The sequence below is a fragment of the Procambarus clarkii genome, chromosome 42 (genome assembly GCF_040958095.1).
Source record: "Procambarus clarkii isolate CNS0578487 chromosome 42, FALCON_Pclarkii_2.0, whole genome shotgun sequence".
NCBI classification, from domain to species: Eukaryota; Metazoa; Arthropoda; class Malacostraca; order Decapoda; family Cambaridae; genus Procambarus; species Procambarus clarkii.
This window is the reverse complement of record NC_091191.1, coordinates 18,351,837-18,374,711: the sequence shown is the minus strand read 5'-3', so window position 1 is coordinate 18,374,711 and position 22,875 is coordinate 18,351,837. Positions and strand designations below refer to the sequence as shown.

At 42.4% G+C, this 22,875-nt stretch overlaps 1 protein-coding gene across 1 annotated transcript in view; it reads right to left on the bottom strand.

The window, feature by feature from the left end:
- KLHL18 (Kelch like family member 18) overlaps positions 1 to 22,875 on the bottom strand; it is a 347,445-nt gene that overhangs the window by 112,293 nt on the left and 212,277 nt on the right. The window contains exon 7 of the mRNA XM_069339925.1: positions 5,104 to 5,326. Within this exon, the coding sequence (XP_069196026.1) occupies positions 5,104 to 5,326 (223 nt within the window). The remainder of the gene's footprint in view (positions 1 to 5,103; positions 5,327 to 22,875) is intronic.

Below are 22,875 nucleotides of genomic sequence, written 5' to 3'. Positions count from 1 at the left end.
CAATTGTAATAGTCAAAATATTGGAAAAATAATTAAAACTAAATGGGTTGAACACCTGGAGACAAACGATATAATACCCGATCATCAGAATGGTTTTTCGATCTGGAAGATCCTGTGTAACGAACTTACTCAGTTTCCATGATCGAGACACAGAGATTTTACAAGCAAGGGATGGGTGGGTTGACTGCATCTATCTGGATCTAAAAAAGGCTTTCGACAGAGTTCCCCATAAGAGGTTGTTCTGGAAACCGGAACACATTGGAGGGGTGACAGGTAAGCTGCTAACATGGATGAAAAATTTTCTGACTGATAGAAAAATGAGGGCAGTAATAAGAGCAAGTGTATCGTACTGGGGAAATGTCACAAGCGGAGAACCTCAGGGTTCAGTTCTTGCACTGGTAATGTTCATTGTCCACATAAACGATCTACCAGATGGAATACAGAATTATATGAACATGTTTGATGATGATGCTAAGATAATAGGGAAGATAAGAAACTTAGATGATTGTCATGCCCTTCAAGAAGACCTGGACAGAGTAAGTATATGGAGCACCACTTGGCAAATGGAATTTAATGTAAGTAAATGCTGTATTATGGAATGTGGAATAGGAGAACATAAACCTCACACAACCTATAAATTACAGTATGTGAGAAATCTTTAAAGAAGTCTGATAAAGAAAGAGATATCTAGGGGTAGTTCTAGATAGAAAACTATCACCTCAGGATCACAGTAAGAACATTGTGCGAGGGCCTATGCTACACTTTCTAACTTCAGAATTGCTTTTAACCCCTTAACTGCGTTGCCTCCAAATATGACACCCCCGTAGTGCGCAGGAAATAAATTCTCTGGAAAAAATGCTTTTTTTTTTTTAACCCTTAAATGGCGCATAGCTATATACCATTTGACACCCACAGGCGCATACCAAAAAAAAAAAAAAAAATATTTTTTCTTCCTAACCTGTTAATTTGTGTTCACTGATCACGGGAAAAATAATAAAAAAATCGTAAGTGGCATATATTGCCCACTATAGGGTGGGGAGCGTGACAAAAATCAGGCGCTGACTGAGCATGCGTCCCAGGTGGTCTGTTGATCGCCAGCTGTCAGGCCAGAGTTTCCACAAAGAGATAATTACCTAATTATTTCAATGTCTCTGATTGATTTTTCATAGTTTTTTTGCTGCAATATTATTCAATAGTGTGTAGTGTGATATATTTATATAATAAAATGAGTGAATCATCGCTGTACTCAAAAATATGGTGTGCATATTGTTGATTCAATTATGTTCATCAAACAGTGAACAAATACTTTGTCGGTTATTACACTATATACACAGGTTATATATAAGTATCTGCATGTTTTGTTCACCATGACGAACCACTAAGTTGGTATGGTGAGTGGCAGTGGCAGTGGCAGGCAGTGGCAGGCAGTGACTGGCTGCCACTGGCTGCCACTCCCTCCCTCACCTCACCTCACCTGACTTGCCACCATTTTCCACCCACCATACTGTTATTGCTTTTATATGCAGACATTATATATAAGTATTTACATGTTTTGTTCACCATAAGTGTACATCTAAGCTTGTATGGTGAGTAAAGGCAGAGAGACGTAGCTACTCACACAGTCAGCTGGTGGCGGCCGCCCTCAAGGCCAGACGCACAAATATTTCTCCTACAACAATACTGTTTGTGGTGTTATTACGCTATATACACACATTATATATAAATATCTACCTGTTTTATTCACCATACTTGTACAAGTAAACTGGTATGGTGCCCAAAGACCATCGTGGTCATCAGTAAACAACATGGTAAGTCCTGCAGACGACGCTCATCCCTCACCAAAATGGCGGCTCCCAACCTCCTACTCTCGCTGTTATCTCACACTATACACACGTTATATATAAATATCTACATTTGTGTTCACCATAGCGAACCACTAAGCTGGTATGGTGAGTGCAGTCAATAAAAGGTGGCCACACACACTCAAAAGACAACGCCACCATCGTCCCTCCCACAGCATTACTCCTCCCTCCATGGCGCACAGCGCCAAATATCACCACAATCCTGCTATTATCAAAACCCTGGTCAGTTTTATCACAGTCAGGGGCCTTCTGTAATAATATCATCGCTACATAATAGCATGAACAAGTATATTATGGCATTTTTAGGCGATGCTGTGGTCACAAGCTGAACAGCAGTGCTATGAGCTCATGCTGCGTGCGTCAGGCTTGGTAGCTGACTCAATACTGAGGCCCCTAACACCCTGGAGTTTGGCCCACGATTTTTTTTTTAAATGGCGTCTGTTTACAAGAGCCCTGGTGAAGGTGTGGTGAACCCCGTGTATCCGCGGGCCGTTTAAATCTTGCGTAGTACTCCAAAGCATCACATGATGCGATGCGCAATTTACTGCAAGTCGATCAAAGCATCATATGATGCGATGCGCAATTGAAGGGTTAAAGTGTCAAAAACCCTTCCCTCAGTATGGGTATGTAAAAAAAAAAAAAAAAAAAAAAAAAAAAATGTACTTACTTTGGCTGCTATGGGGTTCGAAAGTTGGCGCGTGACGTCATCATTCCCCATTCGCCTGTGACGTACGCTCCCGGGGCCAGTAGGGCGCCCGGGGCGGGGCGTGCGAGTTGCCGCGAATATATTTTTGTTCATTTTTTGCGCACAGTTCCAAATACATTTTATTTGTTTTTACATACTAATCCTAATGTATAATGAACACGTACACTATATTATCACAGTAAAACATCCGTACTGTCTGAGGACACTGTGTTACGTGCATGACACTTGTGTATACATATGCTGCACATATTTACTATGTATCATGGTAATTTATGTATATATACAATCTATTTACACACTATACACTGTCACACATTATATACATTCACCATCAACACACTCAGAACACCTCGAGTGAGAGCAGCCACACTCAGCCAGTCTCCCTCACTCCAACATCTTACTCGCCAACATTTCTCCTCCCACCATTCAATTATTGTTCTTATTACCCTAATTACATATGTTATATATACCTATCCACATGTTTTATTTACCAGAACTATGCAAGTAAGCTGGTATTGTGTCCAAACAGTACACTGGCCACCATACACTGCATGAAAAATCACACAGCAGACAGCAGACGACGCTACGATTACTACGTAACCTCCCTCACCAAAATAGCTCCTCTCAACATTCTCTTGTTGCTGTTATTACACTATATACACACTGTATATACACATGTACATATGTGTTGCCCATAGCGAACCACTAAGCTAGTATGGTGAGCAAAACAAGAGCGGCTGCCACACACACACACACACACACAGAGGTTACCTCAATTCTCTCCCTCCCTCCCTCACCAAAATTCCTCCTTCCACAATACTACGCACAATGCTAATTATAACCACAATCCTGCCATTATCACAATCCTGGTCACTAATTCCTGTAAATGAATAATTGACCACATGTTTATTTTGAAAAGAAACCTAAGAAATCATTTGAAGATTCCTAGATGGACGAAATAATGCTGTGGTGCTGTGGCTAGCGCTGTAAACATCGTGAACAGCATTGAATCACTGATATTTGAACATTGTACCCAATCATTATCACACTCAGGCTATTCTATAACACTATCATGGCTAAATAATACAAGTTATATATATATTTTGACATTATTAGGCGATGCTGTAGTCACACGCTGAACAGCAGTGCTGTGCGCTCATGCAGCGAGCGCCAGCCTTGGTTGCTCACACAGTACTGAGGCTCCCACACCTGGGAATGTGGACAACAATTTTTTTTAAAGATGGCGTCTGTTTACAAGAGCCCTGAGGAAGCTCATGTGAACCCCATGTAGCCGCAGGAGTTTTGAATAGAACGTGAAAAATACAAATACCTGGAGGCGCGTTGCGCAAACCAGACGTGAGCCTGCAGGCGTGTTGCGCAAACCAGACGTGAGCCTGCAGGCGCGTTGCGCAGTTTAAGGGTTAAATACATAGATAACAAAACACTAAAGAAATTGTTCACAACTTTTGTTACACCAAAGCTGGAATATGCAGTGGTTGTATGGTACCCGTATCTTAAGAAGCACATCAACAAACTGGAAAAGGTGCAGAGACATGCCATTAAGTGGCTCCCAGAACTGAAGGACAAGAGCTACAAAGAGAGGTTAGAGGTATTAAATATGCCAAAACTAGAAGACAGAAGAAAAAGGGGGTGATATGATCACTATGTTCAAATAGTATCAGGAAATGATAAAATTGATAGGGAAGATTTCCTGAGACCTGGAACTTCACAAACAAGAGGTCATAGATTTAAACTAACTAAACAAAGTTGCCGAAGAAATATAAGAAAATTCACTTTTGCAAACAGAGTGGTAGACAGTTGGAACAAGTTAGTTGAGAAGGTGATGGATGCCAAAACCGTTAGTAGTTTCAAAGCGTTATATGACAAAGAGTGCTGGGAAGATGGGACACCACGAGCGTAGCTCTTATCCTGTAACTACACTTAGGTAATTACACTTGGGTAATTACCAGTTGATTGATGGTTGAGAGGCGGTTACCTTGAGACGATTTTGGGGCTTAGCGTCCCCGCAGCCCGGTCATCGACCAGGCCTCTGGGACCAAAGAGCCAAAACTCAACCCCTGCAAGCATAACCAGTTGAGTACAATATTTTCGTACAATATCACATACAATATACACAGAGAAATCACAGAATTGTGATATATCAATGAGAAAATCCACTGGAGCCATGATGAGGATTTGAACCTAAGTGCTGTGTATTCCCAGATGCACACTCTAAACGACTACACCACAACATGGTCAAAAGAATTGCAATCTGGTGTACTGCTGCACCCTCAACCCAAACCAGAATTTCACACAATTCCTCCATGCACTCCGACTCTGTCGTCCAGTAATTCTATCTCTGATAATACCCTCTTTCAATACACAGAGGAATCACAGTAGCTTGATATATCAATGAAAAATCAACAGGAGCCATGATGAGGATTCAAAACTTGTTACCATGAGGGGTTGTTACATGTAACAGGTGCACAGTCCCAGGGTAAGGCATTAACATTTAAATTTCAATAGTTTTCTTACCTTCGTTTACAGTTCATAGGACATACTTTACTCCAACATTTACTAATTGGATCAAAAACTTCTACTGTAGCTAATCTGTCTAGTCCATTATAGCCACCAATGGCATAAAGTTTCTTCTTCATAACCACAACCCCCACTCGAGATCGAAGCATGGACATGCTCTCTGCCATTTGCCATCTACCAACAATAGGATCATACACCTCAACAGTGCTCAGAGAGTCTCCTGAAATTAAAAAGAAAACAAAATATTAACCACAATCTGAACTTATAAATACAAAATGTTGTTGGCATATAGATAGCAAAATGCTGGTAAACCTTGCTATTACAGTGATGTGGTCCAGTCAAGAATGCATCTCCTTGGACCATACACTTTATTGTTATTAACCTTATATAAAATATTGAGATGCATTAATTTTTCAGGATATAAAACCCAATATAAAATTTTCCACTACAAATAACATATCAGGGATACGGCTGTAGGTGTCCTACAGTGATGTGTGCAGCTGGTCACTAACATAAGATCCTGAGCAACAAATCTACTGAGTTTTTATGATAGGAGCCACAAAGATTCTACAGGGAAGAAATGAATGGGTTGACTGTGTTAATCTGGACCTAAACAAAAATGCTTTTGACAGATTCCCACACAAGAGGTTGTTTTGGAAACTGGAACATAATGGAGAGGTGACAGGCAGACTGCTGGCATGAATGAAAATTTTCTGCCAAAAAGATGAGGGCAGTGATGAGAAGCAATGTTTCAGACTGGAGCAGTGTCACTAACGGAATAACACAGGGTTCACTTCTTGCACCAATAAGGTTTATCATCTATATAGATGATTAACCAAAACGAATACAAAATTATATGAACATGATTGAGAAGATACTAAGCTACTACGGAAGATAAGAGATTTACAGGGTTGTTATGTCCTTCAAAATGACCTAGACAAAATAAGTGCACTGAGCAATACTTTGGCAAATGGAATTCAATGGAAATAAATGCCATGTTATAAAATGTGGACTAAGAGAAAAGAGGCCACAAACAAGCTATAAATTATGTGGAAAGGCATTAAAGAACTTTGACAAAAGAAAGAGATCTAAGAGTAGTTCTGGATAGTAGACTGTCACCAGAGAAACACATTAACCCTTGCGCTGCTCTGGGCCTTAGCCTCCAAGCTGCTAAGGGCTATTTGGCCTTTGACACTCACAGGCACATACCAAAAAAAAAAATCTTGTTCTTATAAACCTGTTAATTTGTGTTCCCTGATCACAGGAAAAATATTTAAAAAATCGTAGGTGGCATATTTTGGCCACAATAGGGCAGGGAAGTCTGGCAAAAATCCAGCGTTGAATGTAATGAAATGCCATTTTCTGGGTGAGACCCAAAGGCTAACCGGAGCTTTAACAGGCTGATATGCAAATGTCAGACTTTGGCATCAGTCATGTGTATGGAGTTCTTAGGGCCTACTGGGGACCACGGCCAGAACCTGGCCTCCTCAGAGAGGCAAGGGGAGCAATGGCCTATAGAAAACCCCGTGTGGTTGGAAGCATTCTATGTTTGCCATCGACCAGATCAAGCATCCAGAAAGGTAAGCATCTCAAAACAAACCCCTATTCTGGTTAAAATTGCTACCTAAAGCCGAACTAGCGGATAGAACTCCCCAACAGAAAACAAGAAAACTAGTTTGACGTCACATGTCACCACGCCGCTGTCTGCACAGCTCTCCTCTCCCCGGGAGGGGGAAGTGGGAGCCCCAGACCTCTCACGCCGGCTATCCACCCATCTGTTCTTCAGCTGATGCTAGAGGCACCGGTCGTGTGCTCCGGCTCCGGTGGTTGTTTCAGCACTGTACCTAGAGTGTGGTGACTGTCTTCTAGGTGGTCCGTGAGTCGGGAGTGGTTCTCCAGTACTCGGGCTGCATGTGCCTAGGGTTTCCTTCCCTAGGTGCCCTGTAAGTACTGCCCTTGGGGGTTGGGGCCACTTTCCACAAGTTCCTTGGGTTCTGCCCTTGCTAGGCCGTTTACTGCTTGGTTTTCAGCCACCCTTTATGTGCTTGGGTGTTCTGTCTCCCTTGTTTATCTTCAGGCGAGGGGCACTTTTGCACTGGTGGGGCGCAGGGTGCTGCGCAGCTTGTTTTCACCGATCATGGCGGCCGGCTTTGTTCCGCCTGGTTACGCTGTCGTCTTGCGGGGTTTTCTTTTTCTATTTGTTTATCAGCCTGGTAGGGGGTTTGCATTCATTCTTGCCCCCTGTGTTCCTTGTGCTCTGAGTATTCTTCCTTCTTACGGTGGTTACCGCTGCTTGGTCCCCGTGAGTGCACACATCCCGAGGGTTCAGTTCTTAGAATGCTGTTTGGTAGCTTTGGGCGCTGGTTAGCAGTACCCTGCCTGGGATTACCTGAACGCGAGTCCTATTATAGTAAAAGCTCGGGACCCTGGGAAACCCCTGGGGCCCGTGGGTCCGTTGGATGTGACCCCGGAGTCCCCCCTCGCTTCCAGCAAGTTTGAGGGTTGCTCTCACCCCTTGTCTCAGGGTGACTCTCTGTCTTTGCCCCCGTCTGCTGCCTGTGGGGTCGGTGACACCTTCGACCCAGAGTCCTGCGAGTTTTCTTGCTTGTTGTGGCTCGGTTACCCAGTTTTATGCTGACTGTGCCGGTGCAGGCAGCACGGGCGTTGCACGTTGAGCTTCGATGGTGGCAACGCTCTCAGTTGTTTGCTCCCCGGAGGCCCCGAGGCTGCCCCGTTTTGGTTGGTGTTGGGGCTTGGGGGTGTTCGTTGTTTTGGTTCCATCCACGCCCCCATGTCTTTCCCATGTTGCGATCAATTCACGTCCCCCCCCCCCTTCCTATCTGGATCCTGATCCTTACCGTGGGTGGGTTTGGGGCAGGGCTTCGATGGTTTTGAGACTCGGGCGATCTCGGGGAATTCCCCTTCCCGAGTAGTGACGGGAGCATTCGAGCCTGTTCCTCCAGCCGTATTTTAAGAGTCTGCCAGTGGGCTCCTTTCCTTAGTATTTTCGCAACTGCCCCGTTTTTTTCTTGTGAGGCCGGAGCTTTGGGGGAATAAACCTGGTGTTCCTCTTCGTCCTATCATTTCTTCACGGGGCTCTGTCAGCTATCCTCTTGCCTCCTGGCTCGCTAAAACCCTGACACCTTACCTTGGCACTTTTTCCCCTGCCCACCTTCGTCACTCTCAGGACTTCATAGAAAGACTGCGCCTGCAACCCTCTTGTAAAATGCTTAGTCTTGATGTCGACTCTCTGTTCACTAATGTTCCGCTCGATAACGTTCTCTCTTTCCTCAGACAGAAGGCGTCAGAGGGTCTCTTTCCTCTCCCACTTCCCACTGACGTTTTCCTCGATCTCATTAGACTCTGTGTTGAATCTAACTCTTTCTCTTTCAACGGTAAATATTACACTCAAACTTTCGGTGTCGCTATGGGTTCCCCTCTCTCCCCTGTTCTTGCTAATTTCTACATGGAATACTTCGAAACTGTTCTTCTTCCTTCTATTGATACTCGTCCCTCTCTCTGGCTTCGCTATGTTGATGACATTTTTGCTTTATGGCCTCATGACCTTAATCTTTTCCAGCCTTTCCTCGCCTCTCTTAACAATCTGGCTCCTTCTATCCATTTCAAAGTTGAGTGGGAATCTAATTCCCTCCTTCCTTTTCTTGATGTTCATGTTCACAGCTCTGTGTCTGGGTTCTCTTTCTCTGTCTACCGTAAACCCATGCATAGTGGCATGTACATTCACTTCTTTTCCTACCATCCTCTTTCTGTTAAGAAAAGTGTCCTCGTCTCTCTCTTCCTCCGCGCTCTACGCATCAGCGACCCTCAGTTTCTTGATTCTGAAATTGCCTTTATCTACAAATCATTCTCTCGCCTTGGTTATCCTTTGCATTTCATCAACTGTGCCCACTCTCAAGCTAAACGAAATTTCTTTCATCCTAAACCTGCTTCCAACACTAGTAGCACTGTACTATGCCTTCCCTTCATATCTGAACTCAAAACTTTTACCAATACCTTTCGTCCTCTTGACATTAAACTCGCCTTTCGACAAACTAACACACTTCGTAGCAATCTAGTTCACACTGCTCCTCCTGCTTCTAATGCTACTGGTGTCTACTCTATTTCCTGTTCATCTTGTCCTCTCCAATACTTTGGCGAAACTGGCCGTACACTGAATGACAGACTTAAAGAACACAAGAGAAGTGTTATGTCTGCAGACACTAACAATGCTCTCTTCTGCCACGTGAGGGATTCTAATCATCCCATTGATTAGTCTTCCTCCAAAATAATCTTTCCTGCCTCTACTCTACACAGACGCCGTCTTGTAGAATCGGCTCTTATTAACAATGTACCCAACATGAACTTGAGTCCTGGCTTTGTTGCTGTGGACTCTTCCCTTTCACAGTATATACTCAAATGCTCTAATCTTTCTAACAAACGTGACTTAACATAAGCTTTCCCCCTTCCATTTCTTTCTTTCTCTTTCCCTTTCTTTCTCTCTTCTCCCTTTTTCTGTTCATTGTCTTCTCCTACGCTCCCTTGCTATCCTCTTCTTATTCCTATTACTATCTCCTTCGGTGGTTATAATAGGAGCTGCCTTGTATGGGCCAATAGGCCTGCTGCAGTTCTCATTACTACTATCCCCTACACCTGACTTTCCTCCTCAGCTCTCTCTTGCTTATTTAATGCCTGTCCTACCTGTCCTCATCACAATCGACTTGAGAGTGGTCCAGGACGGACCGAAACGTCGTCGTCCCTTCAATTTCTAGTGTGTGGTCTGGTCAACATACTTCAGCCACGTTATTGTGACTCATCGCCTGCATTTGGGGGAATGGCTCGGCCCCGGGGCTGAGGAGGGGCTGACTTGGGGGACTTGGTTTTTCTACCTTCTAAGTGGGGCATGAGGTTATGCGGAGTGGGTTTTTTCCCTCCCCCCTCACCGTACTAGTTGTTGGGCATTGGCCCCTCCCCTGGCTCGGTTCCTTGTCCTTTGAGTCGGTTGGTTTCGTCCTGTAGGTGGGTGCTCTTCTCTGTTATTCCCCCCTTTTTTCTTGGGACAGGATATCTCCGTCATGTTCCCCTCTTTTTGGGGTTCTACATGACTTTTGGTCTCGGGTGTGACTGTGCCTTTATGTGCTTTCGTGACTTGTTTGCCTCTGTGTTTTCGAGGGTTCAGGAAGGTTTTCGCTACTTCCCGTATTATTGGAATGTCTGTCGTCTTTCAGTGTGGCTTCCCTCCGGTCCGTTCTAGGGCTTGTTCGTCCTTTTCTGTGCTTGTTCTTGGTCTTCGGTCCTGTCTCGTTCTTTTGTGCTGTCTTTTCTGCTCGTTTTCCTTGCTTATTCTTAGTCCGGGATGCCGGATTGGGCAACTTGTGGCCCAATTGGGTTCCCAATTGGGTTCCTTGTCTTCCATTGTAAGCCGGCCACATTGTCGTTGCTTACTCCTCTTTTGGCTCCTGTCCCATATGATGGGGTATTTCTTCTCTTTAACGGTTCACTCAGGTCGCGTTCTGTTTGGCTACTTTTCTTGTAAAGTGGTCCTAGTTGGCGCCTTCCCACAAAGCGGATTGTGCGGTTCGGACGGCGTGTTCTGCGCATGCGCCGTGGTAGTTTGTTTTGGTCTGGGCGGTGTGCACCAGTGCTCGTGTTTTGCGTCCTTTTTTCTCGGGTGCTTCACCTCTCTCTCTCCTCCATTCTCCGGTCTGTGCCCAGTAGCTCCTGGGGTGTTTTGGATTGCAACTATGGGGAGGATGCCGGGGTTTTCCCTGTGTCATGGGTCTGGGAAGGCTCCTTCGCCTCTAACCTGCTCTCCTGCGTGAGCTGCTCTGGCCTTCTTCCCCTGGCAGTACTTCCGGGACCATCTCGACAACGTTGTGTCGTGACACGTTTGTGCCTATGTTCGACAGGTGAGTTTCTACGGTCTGGCGTCTCTTTCGTCCAGGCGCTGGATACGGATACATTTATATACCTATATTTATATAAATATATTTATTTTCAAATATATGTAATACATTTTGGATACGGATGCAAGACCGTCTGCACATAGATGACTGTCCCTAATTCGACCTGTCCAGTCCCACTCATATGCATGTCCAACCCATGCTAGAGTCGTTTGGGGGACCTGCCTCATCCATGTTACGGAGTAAGATGGTTGAGGTGCAGGTTATGTTGATGCCAAAGTTCTGACATTAGAATATCAGCCTCTTATAGCTCCGGGGACCAACGGGGCTTCCCCCTCCCCCCCAAAAAAAAGAGACTTTGACAGAGCAGGCACCAGACGAGGTCTGCTCCGCCCCAGCTGTCAGGCGGGAGTTGCCACAAAGATATTGTTACCTAATTATTTCAATGTCTCTGATTTTTTCTTACTTTTTTTGCAATAATATTATTCAATGGTGTGTAGTGATATATTTATATTATAAAATGTGTGAATCATTGCTGTACTCAAAATTATGGTGAGCATATTAGTGATTCAATTATTATGTTCATAAAACAATAAACAAATAATTTTGCAATTACACTATATACACAGGCTATAAGCATATTAGTGATTCAATTATTATGTTCATAAAACAATAAACAAATACTTTTGCGGTTATTACACTATATACACAGGCTATATATAAGTATCTGCATGTTTTGTTCACCATAACGAACCACTAAGTTGATATTGTGAGTCAAAAAGCAACAAGGAGTGGCCAGCCAGCCACTCGCTACCACTCCCTCTCTCAAAAACTCCTCACTCGCCAACAACCTCCTCCCACCATACTGATTTTGCTTTTATTCACTACATACAGACGTTATATATAATTATCTACATGTTTTGTTCACCATAACTGTTCATCTACGCTGACATAGTGCACAAAGAGCATAGTGCCCACCCTTAGACAGCATGACAAGTCAGGAAGATGATGCCACCTTCCTCACCAAAATGGCTTCTCCCAACATATCTTTTCCTGTTATTACACTATATACACACATTATATATATAAGTATCCACATTTGTGTTTACCATAGCTAACCACTAATCTTGTATGGTGACGGCAGACAATAACAGATGGCCACACCCAACTAATGCTCCCTCCCTCACTGGTTCAAGACCAAATGCACTAACATTCCTCCTTCAAATATACTGTTTGTGGTGTTATTACACTATATACACACATTATATATAACTACATGTTTTGTTCACTATAACTGTTCATCTAAGCTGGTATAATGCCCAAAGAGCATAGTGGCCACCTTTACACAGCATGACAAGTCATGCAGATGTCGCCACCTCCCTCACCAAAATGGTTACTCCCAATACTCCTTTTGGTGTTATTACACTATATATATAAGTATCTACATTTCTGTTCACCATAATGAACCACTAAGTTGGTATGCTGAGTCAAAAGGCAGCAAGGACTGGCTGGCACACCAGCCAGCCCGTCACTGGCTGCCGCTCCCTCCCTCACCTCACCTGACTCGCCCACATCCTCTTCTCACCATACTGTTTTTGCTTTTATTCACTATATATATATACAAACGTTATATACAGTGGTACCTCGGCTTACGAGCGCACCTGGTTACGAGTTTTTCGGGTTACGAGCAGGATTTGCTCAGAAAATTTGTATCAGGATACGATGGTTGCCTCAGGATACGAGTTTGTTGATACACGCACAGGCCGACCTAGCGCGTGGTGGCACGGCGATCGCCGCTCAGTTAGCCAGTGCCTCGCGCCCAGTGACTATCCTGCCTGAATTCTTCACAAGGATTTACAGTTTATTTTCGGAGTTTTTGCTATTTGAGCATAAAATTTGTTATAATATACATCGCAATGAGTCCCAAGAAAGCCAGTGGTAAGGTTCAAGGCAAGAAATCGCATGTGACGATGACAATAAAGGAAAAGCAAGAGATCATTCAAAAGCATGAAAATGGTACACGTGTTGTTGAACTTTGTAGGCAGTACAACAAATCCATGTCAACGATATGCATTATACTTGCCAAGAAAAAGGACATTATGAGTGCTAAAGTGACAAAAGGAGTATCAACAATCACAAAACAAAGACCACATATAGTCAAAGTGGAACAGTTGTTATTAATTTGGATACACAACAAGGAGTTAGTGGGTGATAGTGTTTCAGAGGCCATCATTTGTGAGGAAGCCAGGGTATTGCACGAAGACCTTGTAAAGAAAACCCCTGGAACGAGTGATGCAGATACAAAAGACTTTGAGGCAAGCAGGGGATGGTTTGAGAAATTTAGAAAAAGAAGCGGTATTCATAGTGTTGTGAGGCATGGGGAGGCTGCCAGCTCAGCTAAACCAGTGACTGAAAGACTTATTGAAGACTTTAACCCTTGTGTTGCTCGAGGCTAATTAACATGTCACCCACAGGCGCATACCAAAAAAAAAATATATATATATACAGTATATTTTTTTTTTCTAAACCTGTTAATTAATTTGTGTTCTCTGATCATGGGAAAAATAATAAAAAAATCGTAAGTGGCATATATTGCCAGCTATAGGGCGGGGAAGTCTGGCAAAAAAACAGGCGCTGACTCAGTGTGCGTCCCAGACGGTCTGTTGCTCCCAGCTGTCAGGCAGGAGTGGCCACAAAGCGATAATTACCTAATTATCTCAATGTCTCTGATTGATTTTTCGTAGTTTTTTGCTGTAATATTATTCAATAGTGTATAGTGTGATATATTTATATAATAAAATGAGTGAATCATTGCTGTACTCAAAAATATGTTGTGCATATTTATTTATTTATTTATTTATTTATTTATATACAAGAAGTTACATTGGGTTTGTGAGAATACATAGCATAGTAAGTATTTACAATCTTGTAAAGCCACTAGTACGCGCAGCGTTTCGGGCAGGTCCTTAATCTAACAGATAATTTTAAGTAGGTAAATTCTATCAGAATTAATAAAATGATAACAAATACATTGCAAGAAAAAAAATGAGATGAGAGAGATTAGTAAGTATATTAAAGCACATTGGTATATTAAAGCTCTGATTGACTACATTGACAGCTTGATTGGTAATTTAAACAAGATTAATAGACACCATACAGCAGATTGACAGCACATATAAGAAGACAGCAATGATCACAATGATAAAGATGTTCAGATTGGGTACATAAAGATTGGAAGATTGGGTAGCAATAGATACAGTGCAATTTTAAAGCAAAAGGTAAAAAACTATGAAGATGAAATTAGGTACTTTTTAGTATTGTTTTTGAATGATGCAAAAGTTGGACAGCTTTTCAATTCAATAGGGAGTGAGTTTCATAGACTGGGTCCTTTTATTTGCATAGAGTGTTTACACAGATTAAGTTTGACTCTGGGGATATCAAAGATATATTTATTTCTGGTGTAGTGATAATGGGTCCTATTAAATCTGTCCAGGGAGAGTTTCAGAGCAGGATTTGCATTTAAGAACAGGGTTTTGTAAATGTAGTTGACACAAGAGAATTTGTGGAGTGAGATTATGTTTAGCATGTTTAGGGAGTTAAACAAGGGGGCTGAGTGTTGTCTGAAAGCAGAATTTGTTATTATTCTGATAGCAGATTTTTGCTGGGTGATGATGGACTTGAGGTGGTTTGCAGTGGTTGAACCCCATGCACAGATACCATAGTTGAGATAGGGATAGATTAGTGCATAATATAGGGAGATGAGAGCAGAGTTAGGTACATAATATCTGATTTTGGAGAGTATACCAACTGTTTTAGAGACTTTCTTAGTTATGTGTTGTATGTGGGTACTGAAGTTGAGTCTCTTGTCTAGGAATAGGCCAAGAAACTTTCCATCATTTTTATTACTGATGTTAATGTTGTCTATCTGTAGCTGAATTGCATTTGTAGATTTGCTTCCAAATAAGATGTAGTAGGTCTTTTCTATGCTAAGTGTTAGTTTGTTGGTTGACATCCATAAGTGGACTTTTTTTTAGTTCATTATTAACAACATTATTTAGTAATTACCTAAGTGTAATTACCTAAGTGTAGTTACAGGATGAGAGCTACGCTCGTGGTGTCCCGTCTTCCCAGCACTCTTTGTCATATAACGCTTTGAAACTACTGACGGTCTTGGCCTCCACCACCTTCTCACTTAACTTGTTCCAACCGTCTACCACTCTATTTGCGAAGGTGAATTTTCTTATATTTCTTCGGCATCTGTGTTTAGCTAGTTTAAATCTATGACCTCTTGTTCTTGAAATTCCAGGTCTCAGGAAGTCTTCCCTGTCGATTATATCAATTCCTGTAACTATTTTGTATGTAGTGATCATATCACCTCTTTTTCTTCTGTCTTCTAGTTTTGGCATATTTAATGCTTCTAACCTCTCCTCGTAGCTCTTGCCCTTCAGTTCTGGGAGCCACTTAGTAGCATGTCTTTGCACCTTTTCCAGTTTGTTGATGTGCTTCTTAAGATATGGGCACCACACAACAGCTGCATATTCTAGCTTTGGCCTAACAAAAGTCATGAACAATTTCTTTAGTATATCGCCATCCATGTATTTAAATGCAATTCTGAAGTTAGAAAGCATAGCATAGGCTCCTTGCACAATATTCTTTATGTGGTCCTCAGGTGATAGTTTTCTATCTAGAACCACTCCTAGATCTCTTTCTTTATCAGAATTCTTTAAAGATTTCTCACATAATATATAGGTTGTGTGGGGTCTATGTTCTCCTATTCCACATTCCATAACATGACATTTATTAACATTAAATTCCATTTGCCAAGTGGTGCTCCATATACTTATTTTGTCCAGGTCTTCTTGAAGGGCATGACAGTCATCTAAATTTCTTATCCTTCCTATTATCTTAGCATCATCAGCAAACATGTTCATATAATTCTGTATACCAACTGGTAGATCATTTATGTACACAATAAACATCACTGGTGCAAGAACTGAACCCTGTGGTACTCCACTTGTGACATTTCTCCATTCTGATACATTGCCTCTGATTACTGCCCTCATTTTTCTATCAGTCAGAAAATTTTTCATCCATGATAGAAGCTTACCTGTCACCCCTCCAATATTTTCCAGTTTCCAGAACAACCTCTTATGTGGAACTCTGTCGAAAGCCTTTTTTAGGTCCAGATAGATGCAGTCAACCCAACCATCTCTTTCCTGTAATATCTCTGTGGCTCGATCATAGAAACTGAGTAAATTCGATACACAGGATCTTCCAGATCGAAAACCATACTGTCTGTCTGATATTATATCATTTCTCTCTAGGTGTTCTACCCATTTAGTTTTGATTAGTTTTTCCAATACTTTCACTATTACACTTGTCAATGATACAGGTCTATAATTGAGGGGGTCTTCCCTGCTGCCACTTTTGTAGATTGGAACTATGTTAGCCTGTTTCCACCCGTCTGCTACGATTCCTGTACACAGGGATGCCTGAAAGATCAGGTGAAGTGGAATGCTGAGCTCAGATGCACATTCTCTCAGAACCCATGGTGAAACGCCATCTGGGCCAGCTGCTTTGTTCTTACCGAGCTCCTTGAGCATTTTTTCCACTTCGTCTCTAGACACCTCTATGTGTTCTATGTTGTTCTCTGGAATTCTTATTGTATCTGGTTCCCTAAAGATTTCATTTTGTACAAACACACTTTGGAACTTTTCGTTTAGTGTTTCACACATTTCCTTTTCATCTTCCGTGAATCTATTTCCCATTTTCAACCTCTGAATATTATCCTTTACCTGCAATTTGTTGTTTATGAATTTATAGAATAGACCTGGTTCTGTTTTACATTTGTCCGCAATCCCTTTTTCAAAATTTCTTTCTGCCTCTCTCCTCACTGCCGTGTAGTTGTTTCTCGCATCTTTGTATCGCTGGTATGTTTGGGGGTTCGGCCTCTTCCTTCCTTCCTGTAGTGTATGTGGGTTGGGGTTAGAATAGATGAGGCTAGTATCATCAGCAAACAAAATAAGTTTCAGAATGTTAGAGACATTAGGCAGATCATTGATGTATATAAGAAATAGGAGGAGTCCCAAAATGCTGCCCTGTGGCACTCCAACGGTTATTGGTAGAGTGGGAGAGGTAATATTATTGATGGCTACACATTGGTGCCTATCACTAAGATAGAATTGGATATAGTCAAGTGTATGGCCTCGGATTCCATAATGATGGAGTTTACGTAAGAGGTAATTGTGATTAACAGTATCAAAGGCCTTTCTCAGGTCAATGAAGAGTCCAATCGGAAACTCATTTTTGTCAAGGGCTGAGTAAATTATATCAAGGACACTAATAATTGCATCGTTGGTACTCTTTTGGGAGCGGAAGCCAAACTGACGGGGGCTAAGAATGTCAAATTTTACGAGATAGGAGTAGAGCTGTTTGTAGATAATTTTTTCAAATATTTTTGATAGTATGGGTAGGTTCGATATTGGTCTATAATTGTTTATGTCTGCCGGATTACCTCCTTTATGAACTGGCATTACTCTTGCTTTTTTAAGGATATCAGGGAAGGTATGACACTCAAGGCATTTGTTGAACAGCAGAGCTATAGGTGGCACAAGGGCGTGGGAGGCGCTCTTGTATACATTGGATGGGATTTCACTGATGTTCCCAGCTTTTGTTTTTAGTGAGTGTATGATGGACACAACATCTGTCGGGCTGACTGGTGAGAGGAGAAGAGAGTTTGGATAGCTGCCTGAGAGATATGTGTTGATATGTGTCTTGAGTCTGTGGGATTTTACTGGCAAGGTTAGCACCAACCGATGAAAAGAAGCTATTAAATTCATTCGCCATTTCTAAATCAGATGACGGTGTAAGGCCATCCTTAGAGAGTGTTATCTGGTTGTGGGAGTATTGTTTAGTTCCTAGGATATTAGAGATGGTTTTCTATGTGCTTTTCATGTTGCCTTTAGCTTCTTTGAATCTAGTCACATAATATGAAAGTTTAGCTTTTCTTATGATACTGGTAAGCACTGATGAGTACCTCTTAACTACTTCCTTTGTAACTAGGCCAATCCTAAATTTCTTTTCATATTCATGTTTTTTGTTGATTGATTTGATTATGCCACTTGTGAGCCACAGGTTATTTTTTCTTTTATCAATTACTTGTTTGGTAAGGAGGGGACAGTGAGTGTTATAGAGGCTTAAGAGTTTTGGAGAGAAAGAGGTTAGTTAATGAGTTTATATCCTGTGTATTATTAAATTCAGATTATCAGTTAATATTGAGAAGTGCATTAGAAAGATTGCCTAAAGCTGATTCACTATGTAGCCTGAATGAGAGTTTCTTGCTTTCAGGTGGTGCTGTGTCCATGTTTGCTATGAGGAAGGTAGGATGCCCGAAACGCTTTGCGTAATAGTGGCTTTAGGCATTGTATGTACTAGCCCTATCTATAAATCCATCATTTTTTGTAAAATCTCTTGTATGTATGTACCTTACCTAAATAAACATTTGATTTGATTTGATTAGATTTGATAGTGGTCAGTTGTTCTGTCATAGATTACCCCAGATGTAAGGGGAGCTGTTATATTAGTCCATAAGTGATCCAGGGTAGTGGTAGATGTTTGAGTGACTCGGGTGGGCTTGGTGATTGTGGGGATTAGCATACAGGAGTGCATGCTGTTACGGAAATAGTCAACTTGAGGGTTGTTTTGAAGACCAAGATCAATATTGAAATCACCTTCCAGAATGATGTGATTTTTGTTGAGATTGTTATTTATGATAAGATTCCTTACGTTGTCTGAGAATGAAGCTATGTTGGTATTAGGAAATCTATAGATGGCACCGATAGTCAGGGAGGATTTAAGGGATTTACTGGAGAACTTGGCAAAGGTATATTCACAATAGTCGTCTCTATCACTAATGACACTATTGCAGATGAACATATCTTTGTAATATATTGCTGTGCTACCTCCTTTTTTATTAGGCCTGCAGTTATGAATGGCTTTATAACCAGCTAAATTGTAGAGTTGGGTATAGTCATTACTTAGCCAAGTTTCTGTTATTTTAAGTATTGGCATTGGTCGGGTTCAGATTTCAGATATACCACAATCACTAAAGAAGGCCAGTAGTTGTTGGTCACACTTTATTTCATATCTTTTTCCTGCACTTTCCTTCTTTGCAATGATCGTTCCATTCCTAGTGTAGCACTGCTTGATAAGACCAGGGTTTAGTTTGCAAATTTTACGCAGCCTGAAGAGGAGGGATCCATGCTACTTTGTAAGGCACTCATTTATATAGAGGTTGGTTTTTTGCTTAGCAGCTGATTGTATGAGGTCAAACTTAGCAGAGGGATTTGCAAGTTTGATGAGCATTCTCCTACTGCTACGGGAACTGTTTTTATCTGCCTATCTGTTTGAATCATATTGATTCATTATGTTCATCAAACAGTGAACAAATACTTTGTCGGTTATTACACTATAAACACAGGTTATATATATGTATTTGCATGTTTTGTTCACCATAACAAACCACTAAGTTGGTATTTTAAGTCAAAAAAAGCAACAAGGAGTGACCGCCACAAACCAGCCAGCTACTCGCTGCCACTCACTCCCTCAACACCTCACTCGCCCACATTCTCCTCCCACCATACTGTTTTTGCTTTTATTCACTATATACAGACGTTATATATAAGTACAGTGGTACCTCGCATAACGATCGCCCCAAAAGGCGAACATTTTGGCTAACGAATGGCCCGATCGGCGTCAAATCGTCCTGCATGGCGAACGCTTGTTTGAGTAACGTCAACACCAAATGGTGGGGTCGCGCTGCTTCTTGCACATTCTCAGACGCCTCCGACAATGCACATAAATTATGTTGTTCTTGTTTAAAGATACTAATGATGTTGGGATATAAAGGGGTGACTGCTGAGATGTTGCAAAGTATTGATGTCTTTGTAGAAAAAAAGAAATAAAATTTCTGATATACAACAAATGTCAAAAAGGTTCATTCAGTGTTTGGCAGATAGGCTGCTCCATTATAACAATCTTTCTTTGTTTGAAATGTGTTCCATTTCTTTTGTATTTGTCATTTACGTCTCAATAATGGAGCAGCCTACCTTACACTGAACAAACCATTATGACATTTTCCTTTCTTCAAATGTGTTCAATATTTATTTTCCACTTGTCTTATAGCAAAAGGTTCGTTCGGTGGTCGACAGGTAGGCTGGTACATATTTCTTACATAAAAAAAATGTAAATAATAGAGAAAAATGAAGAATTTTGAAAACCAGAACAAATGTCAAAAATGTTTGTTCGGTGGTCTACAGGTAGGCTGCTCCATGTTTCCTAAATAAAAAAAAATAAAATAAAAGAACTGTTGAAACAGTTTGAAAAATTGACAATTGCCATTAAGGTTCGTTCAGTGTTTGTTGGGTAGGCTGCTTCATTATTGAGACAAGTGACAAATACAAAAGAAATGGAACACATTTGAAACAAAGAGAGATCGTCATAATGGAGCAGCCTACCCGACAAACACTGAACGAACCTTTTGCTATAACGAATATGAAAGACTAGGGCTGCTGGCTGGGTTAGTACTGCGTGAGAACCATTTGTGGCACACGTGCCTCTGGCTCCCAAACACCTGTCCGAAACAGTGTTGAAAGACCGCGCTCAGTCAGTGAAATTCAGACCTTATTGCTTGAAGAACATAAGGGTCAAAATATTGGTGAAGTAAGTAAGTAATTATCAAAAGAAGGCACCAAACCGGGAAGGCTATGTAGCACCATCAAATGCGCAAAATAATCAGAGGACGCTAAATATCACCAAGGATGCCAATACGAGAACAAAAACGCATAAGGCGAACGATATCAAAAGTATCCGAGTCACCAAGAATTCTATTGAGGGACAGGTGACCGCGAGAGGCGGTCGGAAAGCAAGACACACGCTCATCCTGGAAGTCAGGACATTCAAGAAGGACATGCACGACCGTAAGAGGGACAATGCAACTAGGACAATAAGGAGCAGGGTGGCGCTCCATCAAGTGACCATGGGTTAAGCGAGTATGGCCAATACGCAATCTCGCCAGAGCTGTTTCCCACCGCCGGTTACTATGGAAGGACGACGGCCACGAGGAAACACAACATTTAAGAGTACGTAGCTTGTTACCAGTAAGAGACAACCAAAAAGCCTGCCAACGGGTAAGGACTGAGGAATGGATAACCGGGTAAAAGTCGGAATACGGAATGCCTTTACGAGAGATGGGACAAGAGTGGACAGCTTCCTTGGCGGCAGCATCCGCACGCTCATTTAATGACACACCAATATGGCTGGGAACCCAACAAAACTCAACCGACTTAAATTTACTGTGAACAAGAAACAGCCAATGCTGGATCTCGACAACTACTGGATGAACCAGATTAAAGGACCCGAGAGTCATGAGGGGACTACGAGAGTCAACAACAACTACAAAGGAGGACTGACAACGAGAAAGCAGGAGACGAAGAGCATAGAGAATAGCATAAAGTTCCGCTGTAAAGATGCTAGTCTCCGGAGGTAAGCGACACATATAAGTGCGATCAGGAAAAACAACAGAGTAGCCAACACCGTCCGCCGACTTAGACCCATCGGTGAAGACAGAAACGGAGCGGGAGTGAGAAGAAAAGTGCTCAAGGAAAAGGCGTTTTAGAACCGTAGGAGGAGTAAAAGCTTTAGTGATACGGGTCAAGGAAGTACAAAACCGCGGAAGAGGGACTCTCCACGGGGGCAAAGAAGGAACAACATGAGGAGAAACATTAGAAATACGAACGGAAAGAGAATCCTGGAGGCGAGATAACCGGACAGAAAGAAGGAGCTGGTGAAGAGGAACAGGAACCGCAGGAGGGGTAAAAGTTAAAGCACGACAGAGGCGAGAGGAAGGATGTTGTAAGGACCACGCAAGATAGCGAAGACCGTAGCGATCACGGCGATCCTGGAGAGACAGGAAGCCAGTGTCAACATACAAGCTAAGGACGGGAGTCGAACGAAAGGCACCAGAACTGAGGCGCAACCCAGTATGGTGCAAAGCATCAAGACAGCGAAGAGTAGAAGGAGAAGCAGACGAGTAAGCAGGGCAACCATAATCGAGCTTAGACAGGACAAGAGAGGAATGTAAAGCAAGGAGAGTGCGCCTACCTGCTCCCCAAGAAGTATGGGACACGACCCGAAGGAGGGTAAGGGCCTTAGAGCACTCAACACGGAGGTAAGAGATATGGGGAGACCAAGACAAACGAGTGTCAAGGAATAACCCCAAAAGCTTTGCGGAATCTTTGTATTCAAGGGGATGACCATAAAGTGACAAAGAGGGACGAAGAACAACCTATTTCCGCGTAAAAGTCATGGCACAAGTCTTGGAAGTAGAGAACTTGAAGCCATGATCGGTGGCCCAAGATGACACGGCATCAATTGCAAGTTGAAGCCGGCGCTGAAGGAGAGGCGAATCATCACCCTGACAGCAAAGGATAAGATCATTGACATAGAGAGCGGAGAAGACACCAGAAGGAAGAGAAGAAAGAAGACCATTGAGGGCAACCAGAAAGAGAGTAGTGCTCAGAACACTACCCTGGGGCACACCTTCGTATTGCTGAAAAGAGGCAGAGAGCGCGGTACCAAGGCGCACCCGAAAGGAACGACGGGAGAGGAAGCTGCGGAGAAAGAGAGGGAGATGACCACGAAGGCCAAAAGAATGAAGTTGAGATAGAATATGATAACTCCAAGTGGTGTCGTAAGCCTTTTCCAGGTCAAAAAGGACGGCAACAACGGAGGTCTTCGCAGCAAAAGCAGTACGAATATAGACCTCCAAGTTCACCAGGACATCTGTCGTGCTGCGGCACTTGCGGAAACC